The 21,779-nt window shown below is 31.1% G+C and overlaps 1 protein-coding gene across 4 annotated transcripts in view; it reads left to right on the top strand.

The window, feature by feature from the left end:
- The first annotated feature begins 921 nt into the window (after positions 1 to 921).
- LOC117171801 (protein CLEC16A homolog) overlaps positions 922 to 21,779 on the top strand; it is a 66,689-nt gene continuing 45,831 nt past the window's right edge. For 3 of the 4 annotated variants that reach the window (XM_033359414.1, XM_033359413.1, XM_033359417.1), the window contains exon 1: positions 922 to 1,406. In XM_033359414.1, coding sequence (XP_033215305.1) covers positions 1,333 to 1,406 — 74 coding nt within the window. In that variant the 5' untranslated portion in view covers positions 922 to 1,332. The remainder of the gene's footprint in view (positions 1,407 to 21,779) is intronic. The other variant, XM_033359412.1, reaches the window with a different exon arrangement.

The following is a 21,779-nucleotide window of genomic DNA, read 5'->3' on the forward strand; positions in this document are numbered from 1 at the left end:
CAGAATTTTGTAAAGGCCACGGTTTCACCTTTCATCTACAGTTCATCCACCTCTTCTGCAAATCACCTTCATATCGTAACACTTTTAAATGAAAAAAAATACATCTCAAAAGCTTGGTATAGTGAAAACAGAAGTAAAATAAATTTGTAACCAAGAAGAAGCTATTCTCGAAATATTTGTACGTGAAAAATTACATGAAAACATTTAAATTAAATTAAAAATTAAATTTAGAAAATTACTAAAAAAATTGTTTTCAATAAAAATTACAGTAGTAAGTTTTTCAGTTCTAAAAATGAATTTTTGGTTAAGAAAATGAATTTTTATATAAAATTTATTTTCCGTCGAAAAGGTTATTTTTTCTAACCGAGAAACAAAAACTTTTCACAAAATACATAAAATGTCAACCAAATATTTGACTTTCTAAAGAAATTCTCTATCTACTGTAAACTTAACTTACAATAAATTTTCATCGAAAAACATCAAATGTAAGGTAGAACCAATAAATTTGGATTTAAAGTTGTTCAACTTTCATAAAGGATATTAATTATCAATTTAAAATTAAATTAAATTTAAAAATTACTATAAAAAAATTGTTTTCAATGAAAATGGGAATAATAAAACATAGAACTTTATGTAGAACATAACAATTATATTCTTCTAATGAATAAAATATGCTCCTTTTTTTGTACCCATAAACTACACATTTCGAATTTCGCGCTCGTTTTACTTGCTTCACTGGATGACCATCGAGGGCGGCAACCCTGGCCTGCACCGGGCAGGCCGGCAGAGGTGTGACAGTACCCTTACTCCAATGCAGTACTCCCAGGAAATTCTTGAACACAGCCCAAGCTGTGCATTTATTCAATATGGTGGAGTAGCTTGTATCTTTACTGATTGGCTGCCATTTTTTTTTACTTGCGCGTGTCTAGACTTTGTGTGTCTCCTCGTGTCTTGAACAAACCGAAAAATTACTTGTAAAGTTGTGTTCATTGTGATAACTTTAGAGTAATGTGTTGACCATAATATCAAATGACTTAAAAAATTAAATTATTAATTATTATTAAATATAATTAATTAAATCACTCATCCTCCTACCCTTTACCATGCAAGTACTTAAAAGTTGTCTAAATTTTACAAAAAGTAAATAGGTCACTTATTACGTTTACCACTCGACAATAGCCCGATATTACAAATATCCACAGCCAATTTCCTTGCGACAGTTGGCTTAATATCTATTCTGTCAATACGGGACGGCAATTTATTATTGCAATAATGATTACCACTTGAACAAATCCTACATAATAACGTGGAGAAGGTAATATCGTCAAAAAGATGTTTCGCAGTCGCAGCTGGTTCGGAGGAGGATTTTGGAAACCAAAAAATCTTCATTCATTAGAACATCTTAAGTGAGTTTTTACCTTTATTGTATTATATGATAGGATCCACTTCAAATCAGACAGGTAGGTACACTTTTTAAGAGGAAATTAGGTTACGCTAAAGTATTTTTTTTGTTAGAAAAAAATGTACGAAGTTATGAGTATTTAATTGAAAAGTTTGTTTTTCAAATAAAAAAGACATGTTATGCAAACATCTGTAACTATTGACCAGATTGACTTATTTAGTTTTCTTTCCAAATTCTGATGAGGGTTATCGTCTTTTTTTGAGATCCTTCAGAAAATTCAATAGCACATTTCCAAAACTTCATATATCCATTCGATTTTTTAAAAAATATTTGCGGTATTTACAAGACATCTTATATCCATCCGGTAATAAGGCTTGCATCTACAGGCAAGAAAAATTACAATACCAAAAAATGCCGTTTGTGATATTCGATTTTGAATAATCGATTGGGCAGTTGAAATAATATGATTACAATCCCCTTCAAATCTGATCGCAACTACTAAACGTAAGCCCAGATAAATTTAAAACACAATTTTCGGTTAGCGTATAAAAAAGCGCTTCAGTAACATGAGGTTTGCAATATCTAGTAGGATAGTGCATAACAATACATTACTTTATCGCAAAGCACTAGCTTTATTCAAATTTGATTAATTGCACAAATATAAAATCATTAATCATTATAAACAAATTAAAATAATATTTTTCACGGCAGCTATCTGCGTAGAAGTGAATCCTGACAAATTTAAATTACCACAACTTTTTTATTGCTTTTTATGTAGTTATTGTTCGAAAAACAGTAAATAAAAACAGCGAAATGTGCTAATGTACAATTGATTAAAATTGTCATGATTGAATGAAGGATTCGCAGGGAAGATACTTTTCAGTTCACGCCTTTTTTCTGGTTACGTTGTACATGTTTGTTTTTTTTCGTATATCCACGAAGCAGTTACTATTAAATTTGAGCAGAAATGAATTATATGTACAAGTGCATATATAATTTTTAAATGACACTCGGCAGTCAGTTTTTCGTGTTTGATGCTAGAGAGTTGTTGAATGTTCTACTAATTTATTAATAAATTTTTGAAAAGTTTATGAAACTTCCAGAAATTTATTAAAATTTTCGGAAATTGATGAATATTTTCGAGAAGTCTATGAAGTTTGGGGACATTTTCGGGATCTTTTGAAAGATATACACATTTACTCATCTATTACAAATCTGCTGAAAGCTGGTATCCTTCTCAGTATATGATACAAACCAACTATGACTCGGTTCTAGTTTTTTCCCTATACTCTCTCCATTGACCGAAGTTTGGTGGAACTGATGTTATAATTAAGCTTACCACTGGCTACTCAATTTGGACATAATTTCGACTTGAAAAATACATTTCTCACATCAAGTTGGTAGTTAGACGTACACTACATACATTGAATAATAAATCAGTACAATAGTTTCAGAATGGATTGAAACTTGGTGGACGAAAGGCATGCATTCGGGAAAGGTAAAGTTTCAGGCGCTGAATGGAGACTGGGTGTTTGGAATCCTAGAGGGGTGAATGATCTTAAGGAAACAGAAGTACGAAAAACTATTCACTTAAGGAAGGTAGATATCTCAAGATTGCTATTTCTAGATTCAACAATCCACCTCGATTTCGTTATGAGACGTGCTTAATTCGCTTCTTCCATTGCAAATTAACTGGCCTGCTTGGAGAAATGGTGGTACCTTGGACTCAATACTCAATCATTCTAACAGCGGCTACGAGTCTCGGTATCCTCTGTCCTCTATACAAATATTGCCATTCTTTTGTTTGTCCGAAAAATAGGGTTCTTGTATATCAAGTATATACCCGTCTGGAGTTACAATAAGAGCAGTTTTCACCAAGTGACGCCCCTTATGCTTACAGAAAGATTTTCGCAGTACAAGTAAGTTACTGTTCTTCTGCGTGTAAGCATAAGTGCTATCTATGACAGCAATGCAAATGACAAATGCTGTCACATCTTTTTACATATCCCTCTTTAGTTATTGCTGTTAATCCAATGCTTACGGCTGGAATAGTGGATGAATCATCCGTGTTCCTCATCATATTACTTTAAGAAATTCATCAGAAAGACGTTGACGCATCTTGCGAAGAAAAGTCATGAGATTCATATTCCTGACGCATATCACACCATGTCTACGTAACTTGAGAATAGGATCGCAGAATGTGTAAAATTCTCGAAACTGTTCTTTTGTTACAGGAGGCATACCTTCAAATTTTTTATTAGTAAAGCTTTCCTCATCACCGAAATCTTGATGAGAAGTTGCTTCATTGCGATGTTTTTGCAAAAAAAAAGCATTTGATGCCCAGGTATCCTATACGGTCATCCATTGCTTGCAGCCAAGGAAGCAAATAAGCTAAGCTGCAGCCACATTCATTCAAATGATTTAAAGAGGCTCTTGTTCCTTTGAGAATGAAGATTTCCGTATTAATATAGGCATAATAAGAAGAAAAATTTAACCGTCCGGGATCTCCTTGGAGCTGTTCTATTTCGTTACGAATTGGTTGATAGCAATTTATCTATTAACCAAGTACCATCGGTAACTTAAAGTTGTAGTGTACGAAGTTGACGGCGTTTGAAAATCGCAATTTTTTTCCTATTTGAATTAATATTTGCATTGATTGGAACCACCTGTCCTGGATTAACGGCGAAGAAGTATGAGTTCTTTAAAAAAATATAAATGCTTTAAAAAAGCAAATGGAAACCAAATAAACAGCAAAATAAAACGAACAAACCTTCAAAAAAAATCTGCCCGCCGCGCAGGCATATGCTGATCGCGCGCGGTTCTCAAGATTAAGCGCACCTAGGGCGCGCAACTGATGGTTCTCGCGCTTCGCGCTCGATAATATATGTATCTTGCGATTCACACTCGATACCTGTGCCTTGCGCTACGCGCTCGTTCCTGATTGATCAATTAAATTTTTTTTATGTTTGCATATTAAGTGAAGATGTAGATATAACTTTCTCAAAAAACGTTACTCTGCTGAAAAATTATGAGAAAATTCAAACCGACATTAGTAATGAAAATATTTGTCTGTAAATGCTTTTATTTTATTAATGATAGTTTAGGATTGAAATATATAAACAAACTGTGGGTGCTACTGAAAAATGGTAAAGAGCGATTTTGTAGAACTTTTGAAAGCAAATAATTTTAATCTCTTGTCTTTTTACTGTAACACATAGTTCATAATAGGAGTGAGGAGAAAAGTACTGGGCGGATAGCGCTGGGCCAGATAGGCTGAGCGAAAAAAATGAAAACTCACAGCAATTTTCTAAACTTGTTTATATATTTAAACAATCATAAATATTATAAATGATAAGTTTTCAATCATAATGAAATGCGCACTTTAAAACTTTGATTATATAACATATTCTGTTATAAATAAAACAATAAACCATTATAATTTTAACAATAGGAAAAAGTAATTATTTGGTTGAAGAAACGATGTGAAAAGATTTGCTTCCCGAGCGTTTTCATAAGTATTTTTTGACGATGCCGTATTAATAAGTTCCTCATCACGGTGTTCTCATGAATAAGGTTTTATTTCACAGCGCTTTCATAAAAAATGTATTTTTTTACGGCGTTTTCACGAGTAAACTTTTTCCTCACGGCGTTTTTTAAAAAGGGTTTCTTTTCGCAGTGTTTACTAACATATGTTTTTTATTGCGGCCATTCAACGATGCGGGTTTTTTTCACAGTATTTATACAAGACGTGTTTTTTCACAGCGCTTATCAATATCTATTTTTTTACAGTGCTTACTGTAATTTTTTTATAGAGATGCGTTTTTTTCATGGCGTTATGATAAGAAGTGTTTTTTTTTTCACAGCGATATAATTTACGGGTTCGTTCTCCTAAGCACCGGCGATATGATGAGAATGTAAAAATTCAAATTTTCCCGCCAAACTGTGGGTGCTATTGAAAAATGGTAGAGCAATTTTTTAGGTTTATTTGAGACGAGAAATTGTCCTGTTGACCATTTCACCGTAATTTGCGTTGTTTGGCTGTAAATTTGAATTATAGATTTTTTTATGGCATTTTCCACGTTTAAAACAAAAATTATTGTTGCTACTGAAAAATAGTACAGAAGAATTTCGTAGAACTTTTAAAAACAAATAATTTTAATCTTTTGTCTTTTTACTGTATCTTACGTAGTTTCGTGGGAAAGTTTATTTATTACGTTTTTCAGTTTGATTTTTCATGGCGGAAACCATAAATATTGACATTAAAAGACTGGTTAACGAACTTGACCTGTATTTTTGGACCGCAACCCAGTGTGCAAAAGGAAACTTAAATTAAAAAATTCCTTCGAAAGTGTAATAAATAGACGAAACGAAGAATTAAATCAGAATAATAAATTAAAATAATAAATGTAATTTATTATTATTAGATTTATTAGAAATTCAATGCTCTAGCTTATGAACAATATTTTAATGCGATTTGAAGACTTTTTACAAAGAAAAGGACAGCAGGTTTCTCTTTTTAAATCTCAGTGGGACACTGTTATTGACGTTACATCAGTGACGTTTCATTAAGTTAAAATCTTCAGCGCTTAGCGTCAACAGTTTCAGGATGCGCGCAACAAATCATTCTCAAACTCGCATTTGATATTGTCCTCGCTTTGCCGTCGTCTATCTTTTCAGCATATATAGGGACTCATTGTTCTCACAGATTTTGAGCGCTTAGTGTTCGGCTGTTTTAACCGGATCAGGTTCTCGCTTTTTCTTGGCACCTTCTAAAGTTATCATAGGTCGTTTCAGACTCAAAACATTTTAAAACGCTCTATTTTTCATAAAAAAATCTGGTACAATTTCTGTACACTCTTGAAACACTTCTCTTTTAAGGGCAAACCATAAAGATTGCAAAAAATATTAACAAATGTTTTATTTCTAGTGATAAATACACTCACTCTACGTGGACGAAGAATTCTCGAGACTTCAGTGAATGTACGCTGCGTCATGCTATTAGAAATGAAAATTCAATATATGACTCAAAAAAAAGGAAAATCTTTCAAAAAAAGTCTTTGGTCTGAAACGACCCACGATAACCGGATCGGGTTAAGAAGCGTGCGTTATGTAGCTTTAAAATAATCGCGCTTTATTTCAACGTTACGTTGGCACCTCATTTGCGCTCACGGAAGCATTTTTAGTATTCTAGACTTGATTTCAAGTGCTTAGCGTTCAGTTTTTTAGATGAGAGCGCAATATATAGTTAGTTTAAACCATATCCATCGAAAGCCATTTTCCCATACATTTAGTGTAGGGTTTGAGTTAAAACCTTTTTTTATAGAGGACTACAGTGTTATGAGGAACTCTAGGTTTATTACTAATTAAATTTAGCTATGCCTATAATTAGGATGGTCCAAAAAAAACACATTTTCGAATTTTTGCGGTTAGACTGAAAAATATTGTAGGCTATATAAAAATAGAAAGACCCTATTTTTTTTGTTTTGAAACAAATTAATTAGTAGGGTTACGCATTTGTTGCAAAGTTTTTTCTAAATTCACTACTCAATATAGAGAATTCACGGTTCAGCTTGGCAGTGAAACAGCTACACTTTGCCAACTTGACCTGCTCCTTTGTTAAAGCTCGAGGCTCGCCTAAGTCCTCAACAACCACCTTACATCAATCTTTTGTATTCATAGCATTACTTCTAATAAAGAGAAACTGCAAAATCTCTTAATAATAAATCATTATTTATTGATCATGAAAAATTGTAAGTATTACTTAATTTGATTTAATTATCATTATTAATTTTAATTATTAATTAATTATGAATGAATATATAGTTCAATTATTAATAATTATTTATTAATAGACAATGATTTAATTATGAATCAATCATGAAAAAATTTAAGTTTAAATTAATATTATTTTAATTATCATTGTTAATTTTAATTCCTTATTAATTTAATGTTTAATAATGACTAATTCTTTTTCTTTACTCATAATGTGTCCCCTAAGGGTTTACATGACTTTCATTCCTTACAATTTTTTCGCTTATATCTATATTTTTTTACAATCTTATCCTTTCTATATATCTTATATCTAGTTCCTTATCTCTATTTCCTGCGATAGCGCAATTTAGGTTTTACGAAAATTGACTCTGTTGTTAAATTCTTACATAATATTTAAAGGAAGTCAAAGTATGATAAAATGCATTATCGTTATTATGCAAATAAATGCCTAAAGTTTCAAACAAATACAATCATAACTTCTACTGCAGAATTGCATTTGAAAAAAGAAATGTCATTTTACATGTTCTCTCCATAAGAGAGAAAAGTGAACTGCGTAGTCCTATAAATTAATTTGTTTCAAAAAAAAGGCACTTTCTATTTTCATGTAGCCTACTATATTTTTCAGTCTGATTTAAAAAATTCGAAAATGTCTTTTTTTGGACCACCCTACCTATAATATTGACCTATAATATTGATATGTGTGATCGAAGAGTCAGATAGCCATCGAAATGAACAATATTTGACAATACGATTTTCTATAGTAAAACTTTTTTCTTTAACATAATTCAAAGTTGATGCAAGGATAAAAGAATGGGCGCACAAACCTTGTATGAAAAGTAGCGATTGCTACCCCAGCTGGGGGGGGGGGGGGGCAAGAGGTTGGGTACTTGGGTGGGTGGGGTGTGGGTTTGAGTGAGATGGACTGAAAAATGTAGATTTTACTGAGAACAATACTAAACAATTCGTAATTTTAAGTAAAAATGAAGGAAAAGCGTTTTTTTCATAAGAAAATAGCCCGTCGCTACCCCGGTGGGGGAGGTAGTGCACGCCCCTGAATAAAAGAGATCCTTTTCTGTGCTTAATCTCGACTTCACAATTTAACGACATAAGGGTCCATCTGTCCAATCTCCCTGTGGGATCTCTCAAGTGGCGGAGCCATCGGAGGAGACTACTATGATCTTTAACCATTAAGTAGTGATTACCCTCTAAATATGATCTGAATTTTTCAACTGACCATACCACCGGCAAGCCTTCTTGTTCCGTCAGGTGTAGTTTTTCTAGGCGCCTTGCATGGATCGACTAGCAAAGGCTTATGGCGTGTTTCACGCCATCTTGGATTTTTATAAGGACGGCTTCCGAACCCGTACTACTTTCGTCAGTTTGTAAATATAACGGTAAACTAAGTCATCGATAAAGAAGAGCTGATAATAATTTAAAAAATAATGAATGTAATGAAGTTGAATAAGACTTTTAGTCGTTTTTAATTAAGTAAAGTGAAAGGAGATGAATGCAAAGGAAATTAAATAATTTCAAAAACAATGAAATTAAGTGAAAAGTGACGGGTTTATAAAAAGTTTATTTTTTCGCAATTTTTTTTTTTTGTTTCGCCGTGAATGATTTTCTGTATGGGGTTATAGATTTGTTGTTTATTTAAATGTTACGAATTGTATTCACTTTCAATAGGATCTGTGGACGAAAAACGTAAAGCTGTTTTTCAAAAATTTAATAGTGATATACTAATTTGAGGTTATGTACGGGACAGTATTAAAAAAAATTTATTTCAGTTATTAGGTACGATGAGGCGTCGCTCACTAATGTGGAAGGCTTTAAATTAGGATTCTTCCAAACTTGAATCACACCAAAATATGCATATCTTAGTTTTTAGAGCAGTATAATTCTTTGTCATCCTTCTTCAAGCTCTTACAGAGAGATTTGCACAGATTGAATTTTAAAGTGGGAATTAGTAAAATTAAAAAATCCCAATACCTATTACTAAAATTTAAAAATCCCATTACCTATTACTAGCCCATCTCCTTATAAAGGCCTTTTATCTTTTCAGATGATGGCACATGTATTCGTTTAAATAATTATTTATTCTTAAGAAAGCCTAATTTAACATAATTTAATGTAATATAATTGAGTCAAATATATAATATTTAAAAAAGGCTATAAGTATCAGTTAAATATTGAGTACCCATAAAAGAAGAAAGGAAATTTCCAGGAAGGACGCACTTCGAAAAAGAAAAAATCGCTACCGGAAATTATTATCAGCGTAACATCAGGCACGAATCCAAAGAAGTCGACTGGAGGGGGCAGTGTCAGATAAGTTTCTTATTAAAAGTTAAATATTTAATTGTAAAAATAGCGCTCAGAAGCGGACTGGGACTCACCAACCGACCCGATAAAAGTCTTGTAGACTAGTCCTAAAAGCCATTCTACTCAATTTGTGTGAAATATTTTAAGTGATTTAAAAGGATCTCAAGGGAATTCATATAATTGCCAATGATTTTAATTATTTAAAAAAAATCTAAAAGCTTTTAAACATTTTAAGGAAATTTAAATGATTTTACGGCAGTCCAAGAGATTGCACAAAAGTCATTTGAGTGATTAAATGTTATTTCTAATATTTTAAGTGATTTTTGACGGATTTAAATAGATACACAAAAATTCTAAGCATTTTATAATATTTCTATAAACTGCAAAGAATTTCACAAAAATGAGGGGATTTGTAGGATTCCAAAGATTTAAATATAATTTCAAATATCCCGGTTGATCTGTGTTTTGAAAGAATTTCCTTAAATATCGAAAGATTTGAAAGGATTTCATAGGATTTATAAGATTTGAGAATATTAAAAAGGATTGCAAAGTATTTAAGAGAATTTCCTAGATTTACAAATAATTCAAAGGCCTTTTAAGAGGTTTTATAAGATTTCGGAGGATTGCAGTAATTCCAAAGGATTTTAAAGACTTTTGATAAGGTGTTTTAATCAATTTTCCTGGGTTTCAAAGGATTTCATAGGGCTTCAAATATTTCAACATATGTAAAGGAATATCATCAGATTTCATGTAATTTCACGGGATTTCAAAGGATTTTTTATTATAATGGATTTCAAGGAATTTATTCACAATAATTGAGGGATTCTAAAGGATTTAAAAAATTTGAAAAGATTTTCAAACATTTCGATTAGATTTCAGGAACAGATTAATGTTGTTTTTAACAGATTATAAGGGCATTTTAAAAGATTACCAAGAATTTCCAAGCGCCTAGAAAATTCAAGATATTTTAAAACATTTAAAAGAATTTAAGACATTTTGAGGTATTTCAAATGATTCCAAGGTATGATCATTTGATTAAAAAATTTGAAGGGCCTTCCAAGGAGTCTAATGATTTTATGTAATTCAAAAAATGGTATGCCGTTTTAAACAATTTCCTAGAATTTCAAAAAATTTGGAAGGATTTTATAGAAATTGATTTCTAATCGTAGATTTTAAATTATTTATGTCTTACGGTCCAATCGTAAATCGAAAAAATAAATATGAGTCAAAAAAACTTGTTCTTCGAAACTCAGATATTTATTTAATAGAAAAACTCCTTTTTGAAACTTCCTAACGTTTCGGTACACATGCGTACCATTTTCAAAGGTTCTGAACCTAAATAATTATATTAAAGATTAGTAATTTTAGTCTGAACAAATATGATGGATAATTACGTAGATTTAAATACATTGTTACCTGAGTTGATGATAATTTAAAATAGTCAAACAGATCAATTTTCAATCAAGAAAAGTAACATTTCAGTCAATAATTTAAAAAAATGAATTAAAATTTAGTCATTTTTTAGAAGTCTCAAAAAAAATTTTTCGAGACTTCACTCGATTTAAACTACATTTTTTAAAATTTGTATGAGAAAAACAAATTAGCGTAGGTTAGGACAGACGAACAGAAATTGCCAGTTTCAGAAATACATGAAGAATACGTAATGAACGATGATGTAATAGGCAAGTTTCCATTGAAAACCACTGATGTGGAAGCGCGTAATTGAGTCTAAGTCTAAATTGAATGTCAGATAATTTTACATACATAATTACATACAAACATAATTTATTTGGGCATAAAATTGGTTTAATTAAAGGTTTATTTGATAGATGTGTAAAATTATCTGACATTCAATTTAAAAAGGAAAATTTAAATCTATTAAAAACAACTTGAGTACAGAATAACTATCCTCTTGAGTTTGTAAATGACATCATTAAAGAACGCATTCATGAGATTTACAATAACAGTAATAAAATTAACAAGAAAAGAAATTGGAGTGATACTTACAATAGATTTAATTTAAATGTTACTTTGCCTTACATTCAGGGCCTATCAGAAAGATTAAGAAATTCACTTAAAAAATTTAATATCAATGTTTATTTTAAAAACACTAATACATTAGATAATTATTTGTCAAGAAGAAAAGACGTCGATTCCATTGAAAATTTATCTGTTGTTATTTATTTAATTAAATGTAAATGTTGTAATAAAGCTTATATAGGTGAGACTGGCAGGAGATTAAAAACTAGAATTGCTGAACACAAAAGAGATTGTGAAGTTGGGAATTTTAACACAGGTCTGTTGCAACATTCTTGGAATTTAATAATTACTTTGATTTTGATTTTAAACGTATTAAAATATTAGCTACAGAAAAAAATACTTATCAACGACGTATTATTGAGTCTATTTTTATAAACAAATATCGTAAGATTTCAGTTAATTTACAGACTGAAATTATAAATATTAATAAAATTTATCAGAGTATTATAAAATAATGTTTTTAATATTAATCATCTCTATATGTATATATGTGTATATGTATGTATGCTATATGTGTGTATATATGTATGCATATGGATAGATTTATACATATACACATTTTTTTAAATTAAAAAAAAATTGTTTAATTTCTTATTTCAAATTTAAACTCAATTACGCGCTTCCACATCAGTGGTTTTCAATGGAAACTTGCCTATTGCATCATCGTTCATTACGTATTCTTCGTGTATTTCTGAAACTGTCAATTTCTGTTCGTCTGTCCTAACCTACGCTAATTTGTTTTTCTCATACAAATTTTAAAAAATGTAGTTTAAATCGAGTGAAGTCTCGAAAACATTTTTTTGAGACTTCTAAAAAATGACTAAATTTTAATTAATTTTTTACAATTATTGACTGAAATGTTACTTTTCTTGACTGAAAATTGATCTGTTTGACTATTTTAAATTATCATCAACTCAGGTAACAATGTATTTAAATCTACGTAATATTTATTACGTAATATTTGTTCAGACTAAAATTACTAATCTTTAATATAATTATTTATGTTAAGAACCTTTGAAAAAGGTACGCATGTGTACCGAAACGTTAGGAAGTTTCAAAAGGAGTTTTTCTATTAAATAAATATCTGAGTTTCGAAGAACAAGTTTTTTTGACTCATATTTATTTTTTCGATTTACGATTAGACCGTAAGACATAAATAATTTAAAATCTACGATTAGAAATCAATAAATATCAACGGCCGAAGAAAGGATTGATTTGTTTCATCAAATCATTTTACGATTTTATAGAAACTATAAGATTTTAAGGGATTTCAAAATCTCTAAATATTATTTTTTATGTGATAAAAATATTTGGCGAGTCTGCAATATGTTACTTTATTATTTTCTTCTTTTTTTATCTGTTGACGCACTTATTTTTATTATATAAAAGTAATGATAGGCCCGCCAATTGCTGTTTTCTCTTTTATTTCTGCAAAGCATGAATTTAAATTCTTTTTATCAATTAAAAGGTATTATTTATTAAACTGATAGTAATTACTGCAATAGTTCATTTGATACTTTTAATAATGTTCCTTTTTTAAGTATGCTCTCATTCTTAAAGTTTCTGCTATTTGTAATTGACTTCATTTTGTCATTTTACAACTTATAGAATAAATAAATATAATATTAACTATATATATCGTTTTTTAAAAACTTAATCCCATGTTTTTTCTGGTTAAGATGATTTAGATACTTTTTTTAGACTTTTTCAAAGTTTCCAAATTTAAAAAGTACTATTATTTGTGAAGTTTTATTATTTTTCAAAACGAAGTTGAACACAAACAATTTTTTAAAACTTCCCTCAACTTTTTTTTGCTATAATTACAACAATATAGTTTCAAATGAAGCAGTTAAAGTACTGCTCCAGAAACTATGAATGATATTCCTTCAACAGCTTCGAATAATTTAATACATATAATTATAAGATATATGCATATTCGTTTAATTCAAGTTTGGAAGAACCCAAAATTAAAGTCTTCCGCATTAGCGAGCGACGCTTTGCTTCATCATACCTAATAACTGTAATAAAGTTTAAAAAAAATAATGTCACGTACTTAACCTAAAATTAATATACAACTATTGCATTTTTGAAAACAGCTTTAGGTTTTTTGTCCACAGATCCTAATGAAAGTGATTACAATTCGTAACATTAAAATAAACAGCAAATATATAACCTCATACAGAACATCATTCATGACGAATTAAAAAAAAAAATTACGAAAAAATACACTTATAAACCAGTAACTTTTCACTTAATTTCATTATTTTTGAAATTATTTAATTTTCTTTATATTTATCCAATTTCACTTTACTTAATTAAAAACAACTAAAAGTCTTATTCAACTTCATTACAGTCATTGTTTTTTAAATTATTGTCAGCCCTTCTTTATCCATGACTCAGAGTCTGCATGTCATGCCGCCAACCGTATATTTTTGGTACAACTCAATGACTGTACATTACTTTCTAACTACGCACACGACCCTCTTACGAGCAACACCATCCGCTGTAGTAAAACTATAGAGTTTTAGTTGAAATGACATTTAGTTGAATCGAGATTTAGTTCGATTGTATAGCAACCGTCTTTTCCTGGTCTAACCCGACTCGAATCTTCGATTTTTTTAAATAATCGCTAGAGTGGTTCTGCTTTTTGGGCGAAATCCTTTATAAATCGCTTTTACCACGAGACCATGCCCAGAAATTGTCTAAGTTGGCGCAAAGTAGTAGGAGCCGGATAAAATGTAATTAGCTCAATTTTTTCCGAGTTAGGATGCATTCCGGTTTTATCAACTAAATGTCCGTGATAACGTACCTGAATACAATCAAATTCGCTTTTATCGGGATTGACCGTAATTCAGGCATTGATAGTCACAAGACTTTCGCTAGCCAATAAATATTTTCTTCGAAGGTTTCACTAACTGCAATAATGTCATTGATGTACGAAGTTGCATGGGGCTCAGATTCTGATGTTATTAGTTGATACACAAATCGTTGAAGCGTTGCTGGATCTTCCGATAGCCCGAATTTCATGCGATTTTAATGATAAAGCCCCTTGCCCGGTACTGGGAAAGCAGTGAATTCCTCACTTTCTTCGGATAGAGAAATATGATGGATATATGGTTATATCATTGGGTACACATCTTTCTTTGCTACCTCATTTAATTTCCTAAAGTCGATGCAGAGCCTATAATCTCCGTCAGGCTTCCTAATCATTATTACTGGGTTACACCATTCGCTCTGACATTTAGGTTAGCAAAGGCGTTTCTTTGCTTAAGCCTTTAATATGTCCAGAAATTACTTGATAGTGACAATTATTTTTTGTAATCAAAAATAATTTTTGTTTCATAAAATTAAGTAAAACGATTATATGGACATATCAAAAGCATAGTTGCTCGAGTAATCGTGGCCGGTCACGAAGACTAGGACGATTGTCAACATTTTATTTCCATATTTCATTACCAATAATAATTTAATTAATTTCAAAAAGTCGTGAAATGAAATCGGAGAACTGACTTGTTACTGTGAGCAGTAATTGTAATATACATTAGTGCTTGGAACTGAAAATGTTATGTCAAATATTGGTATGACTTTGGTGATTTTTTAGTTGGACATAGGAAACACGGGACTAGGCATGCCATCCTATCTTGGGCAAGCGGGGTTGAATCCACAGGAGGAGGAACAGCTGCCATCTTACGATGTGCCACTTGATTAAGCGCACGAGCATTTTTGCCGACGAACTGTGCATGAAAATATAAACACGTGGGCGGTGCCATGTTTGTCTCGGCACATCAAAAGATGGCGGCCTTCCCTCTCATTGCATCAACCCCGCAATGGCATGCCTAGTCCCGTGTTTACTATGTCCATGTCCAAATCCCTATTCCTCCCCTTGGCATTACCCCCATGATAGTTTATTATCATTTTTCAGTGAAATTAATATTTATTGAGTAGTTTTCCATTAGCTAACATTAATCTATACTGCATAATATAAAGAAAAATGTGTAATAGATATATAATTATTCATAGTTTTAATATTTTGGCAACGTAAAAAGAACATAGCCTCCAAAACCACATTATTTTTTAGTCACTGCAATTTATCAAATTTCGTCATTCTGTTTATAATTTCTGTTGAAAGAAAGTTAATTATTCAAATTGCCAGTGTGTAAATTTTTGTATCCCGTGTAATTATGTTGTACTCAGCTATTTTATAGAACAAAGTTAGCTTATATGACTTTACAAAACTCAATATTTTGCTAACTTTATTTGAAAAGGAAGGCAATTCAAGTCTACTATAGTGTAAGTATACATTTCTATTTATTTTTGAGACCACTTTATTTCTTATAAATAAAAAATTAATTGTATTCGACAATATTTTTAACTGAAATGAAAACTAAACATTTGAAAAGCAAATTCATTTTTATTATGGTCAATTATTATAATATCCGTCAGACGTATTTCATGTCGGAGGTCTCAATCAATATAAAACTAATAATACATCTTTGATGCCATTCAAGTATATTAAAAATACAAAATTACACTTAAAATACACTTCTAAATCGCTAAAAATTGATTTCAAGGTAACCGAACCTTTCTTACGAACACTGGGACGTCTCGTGATTACTAGTATATGGCAGATTTGGAAATCACGATAACTGGCAAATCGGTGCTTTTTGACTTTTAATTGTTTATAAATAAAAAGTAATGTTAAATATCGTAAAAACAATTTTTATAGTATCCTAGGGTGTTAATGCTTCTATCAGTGCCAATTATTTTTGAAATAATCCTTCCAAAACAATTTTCTAAATATTTGAAGTCAATGAAATCTATTATGGTGACGATTACTGGGAGGTTTTCCTTATATAATAGTCCAAGAGCAAGCTACATAAAACAGCCTCGATTCGGTGCCCAAGATCAAAGCTCGAAAGTTGTAAGAAAAACATTAATACATCATCAAATGGCTACTTTGCCAGTTCAACTTTTGCATATGAAAATGGCAGCCAGTTTTCCACGATGTAAAATTCGCAAAAAAAAAAAAAAAAAGGTGGCCGCGTCAAATTTGTATAAAAACATTCTTCAGGTTTCAACTAAGAGCGGTGCTATTTATTTCCCTTTCGAGATAGGCGTAACTCACTCGGTGTAAAGAGGAGTAATGTGAAGAAAGTACACGTTTTTTAGATTCATATAGAATTCTCTTGTTACTTATTCAAGCAATTTGTTCGTTCCGCGAAACTTCTGCGACCGTTAATGTTATTTTTAAGTAAAGTTAATTAAATTCTCCATAGATCCGTCGGTATTGATATTTGAAAATATTTTTCAAAGTTTTTTATATAAGAAAAAAGAAACAGAAAAATATTGTTTGTGAAAGAGCACCGTTTCGACAAAAAAAACTTTTATTAAAACTCATGATCATAATCAGGGGAACAACTCTCTAGAAATAACCTCTAACGGTATTAGTTGAATAGAAAATATGTCTATATCAGTATGAACAATTTAGTTAATAAATGTGTTTTGTGCCGAATTAGCTTCTCTTTATTGCTTGCAACTTATTGTTTTGCAGGAAATGTCTGTATAATGAAGTTTAATTAGACACTAAAGAAAAGAAAATGATACTTAGTCATTGTTTGCCTAAAATAAACTAATATAATTTTGCTTCTGTTCTAATCGTGTGGAAAGTCCTACTTGCACAACTCTTTTGTATTATTTAAACAATTTTAATTAGCAAATACATAGATTTTCAGTTTTCACTACAAAGATTTGGATTTTTTCATAAAATCAAGTGACATTCTTTGGCCATTGATTCAATATTATGGCAAATCTCCATAGAACAACTATTATTTATTATATAAACAATTTGAATAGACAAATGCAAAGCATTTTTTGGGTTTGAATACGAAGATTTTGGTTTTCTTTTTGTAAAATTATCTATAAATATTATGTGGAAGGTGCTTTCCTGTAATAAAGAACCCCGCACAGAATGCTTTCGAAAGTGTCTTTCTGTGGATTTGGTTATAACTTGGTAATTTTGTAGATGAAAAGGGCCCAATGAAATATCCATCAAAAAATGGCAATAACAAAAGAAATGGACAGTTTTAACGCTATACGGCGCCAAGCGCTCAAAATCAGAGCATAAGATATATCCGTATAGCATTAAAAGCAAAAACGACGATAAAATCAGTGTCACGCATTAAAATTAGGTAAAATTTACGTCCGTCTCACAAAGCGTGCTTCTCGCAACGCTCGTACGCTAAGCGCTCAATATTTTGTCGAAACTGCATATTCACTATTTAAGTGCAGCAACGGTTCTTAAATAAGGCCAGTATCAAGTGCGGTAATGCCAATCATATGGTTCGCCTGCTTTTCGCAACGTTCGAACGCTAAGCGCTCAATATTTGGAAAAACTGGTGATGCGTTGTGCTCAACAAATTCAGTCTTTATTCCCTCTGATAAAATTACGTAAGATCAACAGTTCTCATATTAAAACTCGAAATGTAAAGCTCAAAACACACACAAGATCCAAAAATAACCAAATTTCGAAAAATTAAACTTGTGCTGAGTTGTGCTCGACAATCAAAGTCTTTCTTCCCTTTAACAAAATTATGTAAGATCAACAATTCTCATATTAAAACTCAAAATGAAAAACTCAAAAAACATACAAGATAAAAAATAGTGTAATTTCTAAAAAATAAAACTTGTGCTGAGTTGTGCTCGACAAATTCAGTCCTTCTTCCCTTAAAATTATGTGAGATTAACAGTTCTCCTATTAAAATAAAACATTTAAAACTAAAAAACCATAAATGATCAAAAATTGTCCAATTTCGAAAAACTAAAACTTGTTATGAGTTATGCTCGATAAATGCATGTATTATTATTATTTTTTTAATTATGTAAGAATAACAGTTTTTATTTAAAAAATGTAAAACCCAACAAACAAAGAAGATAAAAAATAGTCAACTTTCGAAAAAATACAAATTCAGCACAAGTTTTAGTTTTTCGAAATTTGACTATTTTTGTGACTTGTATGTTTTTTGAGTTTTACATTTTGGATTTTAATATGGCAAATGTTGATCTCGCGTAATTTTAAATTTAATAATTAAATATTAATAATATAAAAACAAAATGTTTAAAAGTTACTTTCAATATAATTTTTAAGAATTAAAACAATTTACAATCTGGAATGTCATTTTAATATTCAAATATTTGTGAACATTACGTACAAGTTTCCTTATTTCCAAATTATCTACTGACGACTCTAACTTGGTGATAAAAGCGCACTCAGAAGAAAAATGGTATCAGGTATAAGAACCTGTGCACAAAGGGGTGCGCTCGTGCACAAGGGGCGTCATTCTTCAAAAGGATAAGTTACTGAGTTGAATAGAAGAAGAATAACACTAAAACTGTCACCTGGGTTAAAGCTCAGGGCTCACTGAAGGTTCTGTTAAAAAATTTATATTTCAATTCGTACTTCAAGAGTAAACTCTAAAACACTTTACAAAGTTATAAAAATCATTTTATTTCAAAGTAAAAAAATGTGCACTAATATGTTTCTACGAGAGAACGATTTGGCATCGACGCCCGTTGTAATTGGCGTTCAAACATTGTGAGAAGCGGACGATACATATCATTCGAACAGTCGAACGTGATACTGGCCTTATATAATAACCTTTTCTGCCCTGAAACAGTGAGTGTTCAGTTATTTTCAAATATTCATGGCTTTGAGTTCGAACGTTACGAAAAGTGGGCGATTCATATGATTGAAATTACCGCCCTTGATATTGATCTCATTAAAGCACCGCTGCTCTCCTTAAATGATGAAAGTTGCATTTTAGTCTAAATGTTGAGTGCTTAGCGTTCAGTCGTTGCGAGAAGAGGGCGATTTTTATGATTGGCATTACCGAACTGGATACTAACCTTATTTAATAACCTTTTCTGTCCCGAAACAGCGAGGGTCGCAGTTGATTAAAAATATTTATCCCTTAGCGTTTGCCCATTGCGAGAAGCGCACTGTGTGAGACAGACGTAGTGTTTACTACATTTTAATTCGTGATACTGATTTCGTTGTCGTGCTTGCTTTCAGTGCTATATGGATATATCTTATGCTCTGATTTTAAACGATTGGCGCCGTATAGAATTAAAACTGCCCATTTTTGTTTAAAAAATTTTTTTATGCATATTTCATTGGGCCCTGATAACCTACAAAATTACCAAGTTTTAACCAAATCCACCGAAAGACATTTTCCCATGCATTCTGTACGGGTTCCATTATGCCAGACAAATTTTTAATTGCTTAAATCAATCAAATGAAAGTTTTAATAATTTAAATCGCTAAATGTATGTCAGGTAGAAATTCGTAATCGTAATTTATTTTAATTTTATGAGACATCATTATGAGAGTGAAGAAGAATGGCTTGTGCTTCCGGAAGCAATGGACTCTCGGTTTTTAGAAACACGTTCCTGAAAATGCCTAAATATGGGTCAGCAGAAACTAGCAAGGAATGGAGCACATCTTCTATCATATTAATCAGAGATGATTTTCTGGCGTTGTTTTTTCTGCACTGTTTAAAATGTTTTTTCTATCCTCTTGAGCTTCTTCAAGAAGTTGTCAGATAGGTATTGAGAAAAAAGCAATAATGTTAGTCTGCAGGATTATGCAAATAAAACGAATATTAAGAACAAGTGAAGATCGCAGAAAATAAATGAGAATCACAGAAAACTATCTAGATCTTAACCAAGCATGTATCGTTAACAATGTTAGTCATCAGGATTATGCAACTAAAATGTGAAGGACAAGTGAGAATCACAGGAAACAAATAAGGATCGCAGAGAACAATCGAGAGCTTAGCTAAGCATATATATCTTAGATATCTGTTATCATTTAAGAACCAATGCGAGACAGATTTTAAGGACAAAGGGAACCACATCTCGAGAGTCCGTTTCCAATTACATCGCATTTTAAAATTAAACTTTGGAAACATTGAGTGAATATATACAAGTCTTTAAAATATTGTGGATTTTTTTATTTATTATTAGCAAAATATTTAAAATATTAATATAAAATTCAGCGAAATCCATTAAATTGATCCCTGGAATATCTCTAAAGAGCCCTAACATGTTAGAACTTCTTTTAAAAATTTGAAATTCCTTTCAAACTATTAAAATGAATTGAAAATGCTTGCGAATACCTCAAAATAATTCAAAATCATTAGAATTGAGTGAGGAAATACCTTGACATATTTGAAAATTTTATAGATCATAACGCAAAACTATAAAGAATACAAAAGATGCGTCTTATTAAAATGAGTATTTTTTCTTAATAAGTTGTATTGAAATTATGTATGGCTAAGGAGATAAATGAAGAAAATTGTTACAAAAGAGCATCAACCATCGTTCCACTCACTAAGAGGTTTTTAATATACGGGGCATTATTCCTCAACTGCCCCAACTCAAGAAGTCTTGTTTTTCTATTGTCTCTAAATTCTGGGAAAATGTTCGCCTACCCAACAGTAGTTAATCCACTAGCTTATAGACCAGGATTACCAACCCTCCCCAAGTGAGGGGGGGTTGAATTTTCAGCCCCAATGCCTGCAGGGGTAGTTTCAAACGCCTGTAACTTCCTTTCTAATTACGCGATTTAAAATTTTTATGAGGGTTTTGGAAAGTGCTTTTTACACGCTTTCATCCTATTTCATTATTTATAACAAAAAAATTGTTTAAACAATTTTTTCAATAAATCAATTGTTTATTTAACTTCTTTCGCAATTTAGGTATCTACGATTTTTTTTAAATAGTCTCAAAAAAAAGCTTGACTTTTTTACTATGAAAAATGTCTAATAAGAAAATGGACAAATTGAAATTCATTAAGTTACAGAGCCGGTTGTTGAGGGAGTCCTCGCGCTCGCACTCGGGCGTTATGCGGCAGCATACCGCGGAACAGTTTTCAAGTATGCCATTTTTTTGTATTACTCACATTGATCCAAAATTGCATGAAGTCATCGGAAAAAAACTATTCAGTAATGTTAACCAGTAGTTTTGAAGAAGTTAAAAATGTTTAAAGCTATTATGAAAAAATATTAAGTAAAAAGCACTTTCTTAAAAATGAACAGTATTTTTCTGAAGATAAATTATTCCTCACTATTATAATTTATTATCCGACAAAAATTGGTTATTGCTCTTGCAATTTTTTAAAACAAATACATGATTCAACCAACTTCTCACGTATAAAGTGTTTGAGTAAATAAAGTACTAACGGATTAGTAAT

Source organism: Belonocnema kinseyi, chromosome 4 (genome assembly GCF_010883055.1).
Source record: "Belonocnema kinseyi isolate 2016_QV_RU_SX_M_011 chromosome 4, B_treatae_v1, whole genome shotgun sequence".
Lineage (NCBI taxonomy): Eukaryota > Metazoa > Arthropoda > Insecta > Hymenoptera > Cynipidae > Belonocnema > Belonocnema kinseyi.